The sequence below is a fragment of the Mesoplodon mirus genome, assembly GCF_964341445.2.
Source record: "Mesoplodon mirus genome assembly, chromosome: 11".
Taxonomy (NCBI): domain Eukaryota; kingdom Metazoa; phylum Chordata; class Mammalia; order Artiodactyla; family Ziphiidae; genus Mesoplodon; species Mesoplodon mirus.
In genome coordinates, this window is record NC_138987.1 from 36,480,204 (window position 1) to 36,492,545 (window position 12,342).

General features: G+C 49.0%; 1 protein-coding gene across 1 annotated transcript; it reads left to right on the forward strand.

Annotated features, from left to right (window-relative positions):
- Window positions 1-3,246: 3,246 nt before the first annotated feature.
- Window positions 3,247-6,287, forward strand: APOBEC3A (apolipoprotein B mRNA editing enzyme catalytic subunit 3A). The gene is made up of 5 exons (XM_082636113.1): window positions 3,247-3,432; window positions 3,740-3,884; window positions 5,000-5,279; window positions 5,714-5,829; window positions 6,103-6,287. The coding sequence occupies exons 1-5, from the start codon at window positions 3,404-3,406 to the stop codon at window positions 6,115-6,117; spliced, it is 585 nt and encodes a 194-aa protein (XP_082492239.1). The 5' UTR covers window positions 3,247-3,403; the 3' UTR covers window positions 6,118-6,287.
- Window positions 6,288-12,342: the final 6,055 nt, after the last annotated feature.

The following is a 12,342-nucleotide window of genomic DNA, read 5'->3' on the forward strand; positions in this document are numbered from 1 at the left end:
CACAAACACACACACACACACACACACACAGCGACTTGACAAAAAGGAAACCCATTCGGGTTCCCCAGACACACCCAAACTATCTCAGCTCTGACGAAGATCAGAGGATGTCGACACTTTCCAAGGGTGGTTTCTGGGAAGAAACTCATCATCAAATCTGCTCCTTTGGTTTTGGTTTCTGGGCTCCAACAGCAGCCCCTCCTCCCCGTCTCCCCACTCCATTCCTTGAAGTGACCCCAAAATCCACAAAGTATACGCCCTCTGGGCAACGGGTGCAACCCAGTGGACAGGTGGGCTTACACTGGAAGAAGGGCCCCCACCTCGTGCTGTCAGAGGGCAGGTTCCTGGCAGATGTGCCTCCATCACCCCAGGGCCCCCATCCCCAGGGGCCCTTCTCCCCAGGCCCTGATCTCAGAGTTTCGCCTATGACACAGGGACCCTGAGGTGCTTGGGACATGACACAGCCTGGGGACACTGCCGAGAGCCGGGCTGGGCACAGGCAGCCTGTCCTCCATCCTGCTCTAGGGAGCAAAGGGCACTCTCAGGAGGGCAGAGCTTAGACCTTGCACAGAGCAGCCTGGCCAGGACTCTAGAAACTTCAGGATCATTCACTCCAGTCCCTGAGGCACTCAGGCTGAGCAGCCCCGCCCCCTTCCCCAGGGTCCTTTGGCCCTGTCTGTCTCTCTGACCCCAGTCTGGGCTCCCCTGGGGCATTCAACCCTGTTCCCAGTTTTCCTGATGGAGGAACGGGGGAACGGGGCATATCCCAGCACATTCTGCACCTGCTCAGAGGGCCACTCTCCCCACACACACCCTCCCTCACTGGGGGACTAGGTCCTGCCTTCCCTTCTGGGACCTTCCCACACTTTGGTGGAGAACTCCAGCAGGGTGTAGGAATTTCCCCACATTTTTACTCTACGTAACAGAGGCAGACATAGGGGAGGGGCTGTCATTCCCCAGAAAGGACAAGACCTCTTTTCTTCTTTCTTCTTACCTGATGGACTGAGGTGAGCTGCACACTTTCATCTCATCATCACATCAGTGGTGTTGGGCGTTACTTTTGGACCCAGAGTTCATCACTAGGTTCTATTGATGCCTTTACCAAACCATGTCTTCCCTGGCCTCAGGGAGACTGGTCCCTGGGACCCTGCTGCCCCGAGGGCCTCGGGCTCTGGGGAGAGCATGTGGGAAGACGCTGGGGCAGGAGAAGAAGAGAGGGGTGAGGCCCACCCAGATCTGAGTTAGCAACTCATCCTCTCGTCCCTTCCCACTGTGACTCAGGTGACTCAAGACTTAAAATGTTTGGGAGAAGGTCAAAAACACTGTCACATGTGATGTCCCTCTAACCTTCACAGACCATGGATTCTCTTAGCCGCCTGTGGGCTGGTCCATCGCTGCCACACGGACCCCCCAGATGTGGAGACAAGCTGCTAGGCTGGCTTGTCTGTACTGAAGAGGGACAGCCAGGAGTCAGCAGGGAGCAGAAGGTCCAGGGGTGACTGGCCAGGCTGGGGTATGGGGACCGGGGAAGGAGGAGGTGTTGGAGACCATTCCAGAAGAGGACACCTCAGAGCTACTGGATGAGGAGCTAGACTGGCGGGGAAACCTCCCCTGAAGATGTGGGAGCATCTCCCTGCAGTGGAGCCCCTTCCTTGGTCTCCCCACAAAATGTTCCAGCACAGCCTTGAGGGGCAAGCGATGTGGGGCTGAGCCCAGTAAGATGTTGGTGCTCCAGCTGCTGGAATCAGCTGGGAAGGGGCGGGGCAGGCTCAGGGGCTCAGTACTCCAAAGGTGCCCCAGGGCACAGGTGCTTAGCAGCAGGAGCCCCAGAATCCTCAGGTTACCCTCTGCCCCCAGCACGGGGCTTCCTGAACCAGAGACCCTCCCTCAGAAATCTGTGGGGGCACAGGGGAACCAGAAGAACTTAGTGGGTTGAGTGACGAGGAGACTTTGTAGGGGTGCGGGAGGAGAGCTTGGTCTGGATCAGGACCACATCCTCCCTCCCTGGAAGGCAAGAGCTGGGGGGTGGTTTTGGGGAGATTCTCAGGGACCCCAGCCGGGTCGCTGTAACCCCGGTCCTTGTAGAGACCCCATCTCCTGCTCAAGAGGACTGGAGGCTGCTGGGTGTGTGGAGTTCTGCTGGGTGTGCAGACTGTGACCTGGGAAGTGTGGGTACTGCTCAGTACACCCCACACCCCAGGGCCGTTCTCACCCAGAAACCACCTGCCACAAAAATGGGGGCTGAGCCACCACCCGGGGGACAGTGTCTACTCTCCAGGGGACCAGGTCTAGAGGGCAGAGGGGACAGAGGGGCCCCAGCCCAGGGTGGGGGCGGGGTGGAGGGCACCCTCCATGAGGAGGGGCACCCACCCGAGAAGGAGGGGACATCGTGCTGAGTTTCCTCCCTGAGGATGTAGGCCAGCAGCCTGGTTCCCGTGCAGGCGGCCAGGCTGGGCCTCGGGGCGGGGCGGGCGGGTAGCCAGCTCCCCTGGGAGGAGAGCTGGGCCAGGACAGGGGCTCTAAGAGCAGCAGGGTGGGGAGTCAGTGGGACAGGGCTGCCCCTCGGGGACAAACAGGGCCAGCTAGGGCCAGGGTCACACTTGGGGCTGGAAGACACAGTCCCCACATTCCTTGGGCCTGGACGGGGACAGGAAGAGCATGGGCGGCCACGCTTTCTGAGGCCGAAGTACATCCCACAGTCATGTGTCCCTGTGTGGTCCTGGTCCAGCCTGGTCCTTCCGGGAGTCTTTCTCTTCTCCTCTGTGTAATGGAGTGAAAATGCTCCATGTCCAGTCCGCTGGCCTTGCACGGGGGGCTCCTAAGGAGAGCTCGGCCCAGGTTTCTCCCCTTCCCCAAGGATGAAGGCAGCTGCCTGCCTATCCGAGCAGCTTCTCCTCTCCCCATTGAGCGCCCTGTGGGTCCCTCAGCCCAGCGGGTCCCAGGGAGACTGCGCCAGGCCACGGCCCGCGCTGGCTGCTGCAGGAGACTCAGCGATGGGCCGCCATGGAGCTTGTCCTCCAGGGTATGGACACCTGTCCTTTCATCTGTCCCCTCACCGCCTGCCTTGCTGGTCCCTGCTGCCCAGATGACCACACTGTCACAGACCTCACTGACTCATAGTCAGTCCTGGTGGCATCCAAGTCAGTCCTTTGTCAGAACAGGGAAAAGGAAACTTAAACTTCTCCGTGAGGGTGTGACGTTTGGGCAGAGCAGTTCATGGGTGTCACAAGTGGCCAGAGTTCAGGAAGGGGTGAGACCCAACTCTGCTGACACCGTGGTTCCCAGGGGCTCTGATTGTATATAAGGCTCCTGGTGCTTGAAGAGCTTCAGGTAGGAGGCTACAGGCTGTGACCGAGCACAGAAACAGAAGACTCAGAGCCAGGGACGGTGAAGAAACTGACTCATGGAGGCCAGCACAGCGCCCAGGACCAGGTACCACGCTACAGGGGAGCGGGGCAGTGGGAGCTAGGACAGGGGCGGGATGGTGGGGAGAGGCCGTGACCCAGTCCGACTTTGGGCAGAGGGCCAGGTCTTCACTGAGGCTCTGAGCATCTTGCATTGCTCCTGGGGGGAGACCCTGAATTCCCTGGGAGCCCCCAGCGGGGGTCAGAGGGGGAGGACTCGTGGCTCCAGCAGAGATGTGGGGTGCAGAAGGAAGGGGTGTGTAGGGAGGAGAGGAGCTCTGGGCAGTCCCAGAAGGAGCCCCGTGTCTTCGGGCTTCTCCCGCCTTTGACCGTAGATGTCTGTTGGATGAAATCATCTTCAATGAGAACTTCATGAATCAGAAAAGGCCTCGTAAGACCTACCTGTGCTACGAGGTGGAGATCCTGGATGGTGACGCTAGGGTCCCTCTGGACGAGAACAAGGGCTTCGTGCGCAACAAGGTGACTGACCAGCCTGCCTGCAGCAGGCAGGGCCTCCCTATCGTGGGACACTCAGGGTAGTAGGTTGTCAGTTGCACACAGGATGTCCCACAGCTCTCTCACCTCTGGTTCCTGCTGTTGCTACCTCTGCTCTGCTTGGAATCAGGTGAGGACCCTTGCTGTGTGATTGGCAGCTTTGAGCCACATGTCAGGAGCCAGTCACAGCAATCCAGGGCCTGGTACCTCCAGCCCGATGTCACCCCAGGCTCTAGGACTCGGCTACTCCTCTCCTGCTGTGCCTCTGGGGAGGGGTTGGGACAGAGGGAAAGGCATCTGGACAAGGGGCCAGGTTCTTCCCCGGATTCTGCCCGGGGTAAGGCTCTGGCTAGAGAGCCCGACTTCTTCCTCAGTCACTATGGACTTAGGCGGGCCCGGCAGGACCCCTGCCCACTGCTTGAGAGATCTTGCCAAGGGCGCTGATCCCTGCAACCCCACTTCCAGCTGTCCTTAACACAATGACGCCCCTCAGCCTTGGGCTCAGCACAGGGTGAGGCCCAGAGTAGAAGCTTGTAGAAGTTTTGGTGCACATGTTGGGTGGGGTAGAGGAGGAGCTGGAGAGCAGGGTGAATCACTCCAGGGAGGAAACACCCACTTCCATGGCAGGAGGCCAGCGTGGGAGCTCCCCTGGCCTCTGCTCTGCAGGGCTGGACTAGGTGAGGCTCCTGAAGGCCCTACCTCGGGCACAAAATAAGAGGCGCTCCAGAAAACTCAGAAATCAAGATGAGTCACATTTTAAGGCAATAGTTTAAAAATCAAAATTAACACAATTCTATGATGAAAGAAAGATCAACATTTGCATGAAGACTGATCAGTTTCAGTGCAGAGCCACAGGGAGCCGAGGGCCAATAACAAGACATCACTGCTCACCGAGGTTTTTGTAAAACACTGATACTGTGTCTCTCATGGAGTTTTGCATTACTTTGGATCATATAAATGCTGCATTGAAATATTATTCACTTGGTGCTGAGGCTTGCCCCCGCTCTAGTTTAGCGCTGGAGGCCAGTGCCTCACCCACCTGCCTACTCTGGCTTCGTCTTCCCCCCAACCCCATCCACTTTTCTTCCTCTTCTATGTAGGGTGCTAACCAACCAGGGGAGCGCTGCCATGCGGAGCTCTACTTCCTGGACCGGATCCATTCTTGGAATCTGGACCGGGGGCAGCACTACAGGCTCACCTGTTTCATCTCCTGGACCCCCTGTCATAACTGTGCCCAGAAGCTGGCTACTTTCCTGGGGGAGAACAGCCACGTGAGCCTGCACATCTTCGCCTCCCGCATCCATAGCTTCCCCGGTTATGAGGCTGGGCTGCTCACACTGCAGGAGGCTGGGGCCCAAATTGCCATCATGACCTCTAAGGGTCAGCATGGGTCTCCTGGGGGCGGGGCGGTGGCAGGGAGAGGCCTGTGGGAAGTTGTTAGAAAGGGGAGGGAAGGGTGGGAATCCCTGGTGGAGAGGCCTTTGTGTGCTGCCTGAGAGGTGATGCTAGACTCTGGAAGGAGTCTATGGGAAGAGAGAGTTCAGGGGAACAGAGCTGGTTCGGGGAGGGGAAGAAGGGGAGTGGATGGATATGCAGGAAGGACTAGGGGACTTCCAGAAGGGAGAATTGGGCTGGCTCAAATTCCAGTTGCAAGAAAGAGTTGGAGGGGTAAGCTATTGAGTCCCCAGGAGGAAGGAGAGAAGAGGAAGTGAAATTATGACAGGGAAAGTCTGTCCTGAACAGTCATTTCAGCCCTGTGGCCCCAACCCTTCCCCAGACTGGAGCTCACCTTTCTCTTCCCTGTTCCATCTCAGAGTTTGAGCACTGCTGGGAAACATTTGTTGACCACCAGGGAAGACCATTTCAGCCCTGGGATGGGCTGGAAGAAGAGAGTCAACGTCTATGTAAGAAGCTGCAGGCGATTCTCCAGGTGAGAGTTCCTTCCTGCCGCTTCCCCGGACCTCCTCCATCCTCTCCTCTCCTCTCCTCTCCCTGTGCCTTTTTCCTCCTCTCAGAGCCTCCTTTGGGTGACCTGCTCCCTCCTGGGGCGCCAGCTCCATCCTTTCCTTCCCTTCTCATGCGGTCCCTCTACCTTCTTACTTGCTGTGTCCCTCCTACCTTCCCCATCTTTGTAACACTCCCCAGACCTCCTCTCGGTTTTTGTTTCATCTTCCAACTGTCTCACTCCCTGCTCCCGTCCTAGACGCAGCAAAACTGAAGGATGGACGTCAACCTCTCGAAAGAAGTCAGGAGACCTCTGCTGAACAGCAGGAAAAAAAAGCTTCTTTTGAGAAATATAAACATGCCATTTGCTACCGTCTCCAGATTGATCCAAAGAAACCAGTGAAAGGCAAATGGCTCATAAGAAATAGTTTTTAAAAAAAACAATCTGGGTAGATTTACTTTTCATTCAAATCTATATTATGTTCCAAATCTACATCAGTAAGATTCTATTCAATATTATCAGAATAGTTTTTGATTTTTAGAGAAATGGATATTTTAATTGATTTTAAATCCAAAGCAATAAAATGAAATATTAAGAATCTTCCACTAAATTTTTTTCCTCAGTAAATGTATCATGAACTACAAGTAGTTTATTAAAAGTTGCAAACATGCAGATGCCTTTCTCTTTTGTAGTGGATCTGATTCATGGTGGAGTGGAGGTATACTGGTCACACTAATTGCTGATGGAGTGAGTAAAAATCAGCTAAATCTTGTAGGAAGGGAATCTAGGATTCAAAAATCTACAGTAGGGCTTCCCTGGTGGCGCAGTGGTTGAGAATCCGCCTGCTGATGCAGGGGACAGGGTTTCATGCCCCGGTCTGGAAAGATCCCACATGCTGCGGAGTGGCTGGGCCCGTGAGCCATGGCTGCTGAGCCTGCGCGTCCAGAGCCTGTGCTCCGCAATGGGAGAGGCCACAACAGTGAGAGGTCCACGTACTGCAAAAAAAAAAATCTACAGTATACACTAATGATGAAAACTCTGAAAGTGAAATTAAGAAAACACTCCCATTTACCACTGCAACAAAAAGAATAAAATATCTAGGAATAAACCTACCTAAGTAGACAAAAGACCTGTGTGAAGAAAATTATAAGACACTGATGAAATAAAGATGATACAAATAGATGGAGAGATATACCATGTTCTTGGATTGGAAGAATCAACATTGTGAAAACGACTATACTACCCAAAGCAAACTACAGATTCAATGCAATCCCTATCAAACTACCACTGGCATTTTTCACAGAACTAGAACAAAAAAATCTCACAATTTGTATGGACACACAAAAGATCCTGAATAGCCAAAGCTATCTTGAGAAAGAAAAACGGAGCTGGAGGAATCAGGCTCCTTGACTTCAAACTATACTGCAAAGCTACAGTAATCAAGACAGTACGGTACTGGCACAAAAACAGACATATAGATCAATGGAACAGGATAGAAAGCCCAGAGATAAACCCATGCACATATGGTCACCTTATCTTTGATAAAGGAGACAAGAATATACAGTGGAGAAAAGAGAGCCTCTTCAATAAGTGGTGCTGGGAAAACTGGACAGCTACATGTAAAAGAATGAATTTAGAACACTCCCTAACACCATACACAAAAATAAACTCAAAATGAATTAGAGACCTAAATGTTAAGACTGGGCACTATAACCCTCTTAGAGGAAAATGTAGGAAGAATAATCTTTGACATAAATCACAGCAAGATCTTTTTTGATCCACATCCTAGAGTAATGGAAATAAAAACAAAAATAAACAAATGGGACCTAATGAAACTTAAAAGGTTTTGCACAGCAAAGGAAACCATAAACAAGATGAAAAGACAACCCTCAGAATGGGAGAAAATATTTGCTAACGATTCAACGGACAAAGGATTAATCTCCAAAATATATAAACAGCTCATGCAGCTCAATATTGAAGAAACAAACAACCCAATCCAAAAATGGGCAGAAGACCTAAATAGACATTTCTCCAAAGAAGACATACAGATGGCCAAAAGCACATGAAAAGCTGCTCAACATCACTAATTATTAGAGAAATGCAAATCAAAACTACAATGAGGTATCACCTCACACCGGTTAGAATGGGCATCATCAGACAATCTACAAACAACAAATGCTGGAGAGGGTGTGGAGGAAAGGGAACCCTCTTGCACTGTTGGTGGGAATGTAAATTGATATAGCCACTATGGAGAACAGTATGGAGGTTCCTTAAAAAACTAAAAATAGAATTACCATATGATCCAGCAATCCCACTACTGGACATATACCCAGAGAAAACCATAATTCAAAAAGACACATGCACCCCAATGTTCATTGCAGCACTATTTACAATAGCCAGGACATGGAAGCAACCTAAATGCCCATCGACAGACGAATGGATAAAGAAGATGTTGTACATATATACAATGGAATATTACTCAGCCATAAAAAGGAACGAAATTGAGTCATTTGTTGAGACGTGGATGGATCTAGAGACTGTCATACAGAGTGAAGTGAGTCAGAGAGAGAAAAACAAATATCGTATATTAACGCATGTATGTGGAACCTAGAAAAATGGTACAGATGAACTGGTTTGCAGGGCAGAAGTTGAGACACAGATGTAGAGAACAAAGGTATGGACACCAAGGGGGAAAAGCCACGGTGGGGTGGGCATGGTGGTGTGCTGAATTGGCAATTGGGATTGAGATGTATACACTGATGTGCATAAAATTGATGACAAATAAGAACCTACTGTATAAAATAAATAAATTAAATTTAATTTAAAAATTTAAAAAAAATAATAACTACAAAAAGGTATCACCTCACACTGGTCAGAATGCCCATCATTAAAAAGCCTACAAACAATAAATGGTGGAGAGAGTGTGCAGAAAAGGGAACCCTCCTACACTGTTGATAGGAATGTAAATTGGTGCAGCCGCTATGGAGAACGGTACGGAGGTTCCTTAAAAAGCTATATGATCGGGCTTTCCTGGTGGCTCATTGGTTGAGAGTCCGCCTGCTGATGTAGGGGACACGGGTTCGTGCCCGGTCCGGGAAGATCCCACATGCCGCAGAGTGGCTGGGCCCGTGAGCCATGGCCGTTGAGCCTGCACGTCCGGAGCCTGTGCTCTGCAACGGGAGAGGCCACAACAGTGAGAGGCCCGCGTACCGCAAAAAAAAAAAAAAAAAAAAAAAAAAAAAAAAAGCTATATGATCCAGCAATCCCATTCCTGGGCATATATCTGGAGAAAATTCTAATTCAAATTAGATACATGCACCCCAATATTCATAGAAGCACTATTTACAATAGCCAAGGCATGGAAACAACCTAAATGGACAGATAAATGGATAATACACACACACACACACACACACACACACACACACACACACTGGAATACCACTCAACCGTAAAAAGGAATGAAATAATGCCATTTGCATCAACTTGGGTGGACCTAGAGATTATCAAACTAAATGAAGTAAGTCAGACAGAGAAAGACAAATATCATATGATATCACTTATATATGGAATCTAAAATATGATAAAAATGAACTTATTTGCAAAACAGAAACAGACTCACAGACAGAGAAAACAAACTTATGGTTACCAAAGGGGAAAGGGGAAGGGAGGGATAAATTAGGAGTTTGGGATTAGCAGATACAAACTACTGTATATAAAATAGATAAATAACAAGGTCTTACTGTATAGCACAGAGAATTATACCTTTTAAAAAAAAGAATAAGGGCTTCCCTGGTGGTGCAGTGGTTGAGAGTCCACCTGCCGATGCAGGGGACAAGGGTTCGTGCCCCGGTCCGGGAAGATCCCACATGCCACAGAGCGGCTGGGCCCGTGAGCCATGGCTGCTGAGCCTGCGCGTCTGGAGCCTGTGCTCCGCAATGGGAGAGGCCACAACAGTGAGAGGCCCACGTACAGCAAAAAATAAAAAGAAAAAAGAAAAGTAAAAAAAGAATATACTTTTAAAAATTGTGGTATAATACACATATAACATAAAATTTACCTCAAGAATACACTTTTATTTTTCATCTCTGAATGATGTCCCTTGAATATCTCATTTATTCATCTTTGATGGCTCTCCTTTATTTTTTAACATGATATTTAACTTTTCAAATGTGCCTGGATGTTTGTGAGCCCAGAACTCTGGATGGGGGTCCCAGACCCCTAGCAGTTCGGCAACCCCTTGCTCAGCAGTGCTGTGTGCAGGAAGCAGGTGTGACTTACATGTGTATTCAGATGTCACTGGGTCTATGAACATACCAGGCTATTGTGGAATTTTTTTTTTTTTTTTTTTTTTTTTGCAGTACACAGGCCTCTCACTGTTGTGGCCTCTCCCACTGCGGAACACAGGCTCCGGACGCGCAGGCTCAGCAGCCATGGCTCACGGGCCCAGCCGCTCCGCGGCATGTGGGATCTTCCCGGACCGGGGCACGAACCCATGTCCCCTGCATCGGCAGGCGGACTCTCAACCACTGCGCCACCAGGGAAGCCCATGTTGTGGGATTTTTAATCGCCATTTTCAATATCATTAAATATGATCTCATCTATGTAATTAAAACTAAATTTAAAAATTAGAAAAAAAAAAGAAAGAAAATTGTCAGAGCAGCCATATCTGAGAGGTATCACCTGGGTCCTGGGGTTTTCATTCTCCTGCTATATGATGACCCAGCTCAGCTGGATGCCTGCAGTCCCCTGGGCTGGACCCTGTGGTCACCCTTGACTCTCTCGTCCCTTCCTCCACATTCTTGCTGTTTCTGCCTACGGTTTTTGTCTTTGGTGCTGTGGGCCCTTGAATGTGTGCAATCATATAACCTGGGAGCTGACCCTTGGTCATCATGACACTCCTGTGTTATAAACTTAGGACTTAATCTGAAGCAGAAATAAGTGAAAATAAGCAACACTTACTGAGTGCTGACTGTCCACTACATTCTCATCCTCATGCCTGAACAGGAATGAGTGGCTCACTTAAACCTCCACCCAGCCCAGCAGTGAAGATCAGTTCCTCACCTCTACTGCACAGGCGAGGAAACTGAGGGTCTCAGGGTCAGAGGTAACAAAGCAGAGGTGGTCTGAACCAGTTGGCACCTCTTAGCCCACGTACTTGAACACTTTGCCTGGGATGATTAAAGAAAGTCTGAAATCAATAGCCAAGATTTTTTTAATATAAAGATGTATGCAATTTTATAAGAAATATCCTTATCTAGATACAATAAAATTTTTAAAAAAGCTTCCTTGTAAAGGAAGAAGTGGTTATACAGTTTCCTGTTAGGAAACTATTACTTTTCAGAAAGGGAGTCAATTTGTCCTTGAATTTCACAGACAGAACTTTCCAAAATCTACAGTCAAAATCACTCCCATTGCAAAGTATAAGTGCACCACTAAAATGCCTTTTTTAAAGTTTAAGTACATATTCAATATAGAAATTCTTTTATTGATAAGATTTAAATATGATACTATGTGAACACCAGGTGCTCACTCCCTAACTTAAGAAATAGACACAAAACAGCCCGTCACCGCCCTCCCCCCATCTCCCTCCAGCTATAAAATTCAGGAAAATCAATCATGCTTGACTTCTAGCTCAGAAGTAAGTCTAGCAACATTTCTTGTGTTTCTTCTGCCTGATTTTTCTTCTGCCCAATATATTTACAACAAAGATGATAGAGTATAGCTGTCAAAGTCATGGGCTGTGGGTACAGATTTCCTGGGTTCAACTCCTGGCAACTCTTCCTCCTAGCTGTGGACCTCAGCTGAGTGACTAACCCCCTCTGTGCCTCAGCACTAGGTGCAGGGTAGGAAAAGGATTAAATGGATGAGTATAGGCACAGCCCTGGGAACTGAGCATGCCTCTGGCCCCCAGGTCATGAACTGTACTGTGCTTGAAACCATACTGTGCCCTCAAGTTGGAGTCCTGCTTTTCCTCCCATAGCATGTCATAAACATTTCCTCAAGTCTTAAAGATTCATCATAAATATATAACATTCAAATATAGAAACAAATGCATCAATATTCAAAAGGCCATATAATGTTCTATGTGTGGATACTTCCTGATTTATTTGATCCAAGCAACACCCCCAGTGGAGCACATTAAGGTAGTTTCCAAATTTTTGGTATTGTCAATAAAGCAGCTAGGCCTCCTTTGTATTTGCCTAGTTAATCCATGTTGGGGAAAAATTTATCAGGTATTGTGAACAAGCTCAGAGGTATGTTAATAAAGAAATGCTTTATAGGCCATACATTTTATCATTTATACCCAATTGTCACACAAGCATTGTATATACACTTTTAGCAGTAGACCTAAAGCAAACAGTGATAAATCATGAGTAATTACACTCTGATAACTTCACTAGGTAATTTTCTTTTCCTCCTAAACATCAGGGCAAAAGTGTGATTAACACAATAACTTTCATAAATACAGACTTCAATGAACAGAACTAGCATTTC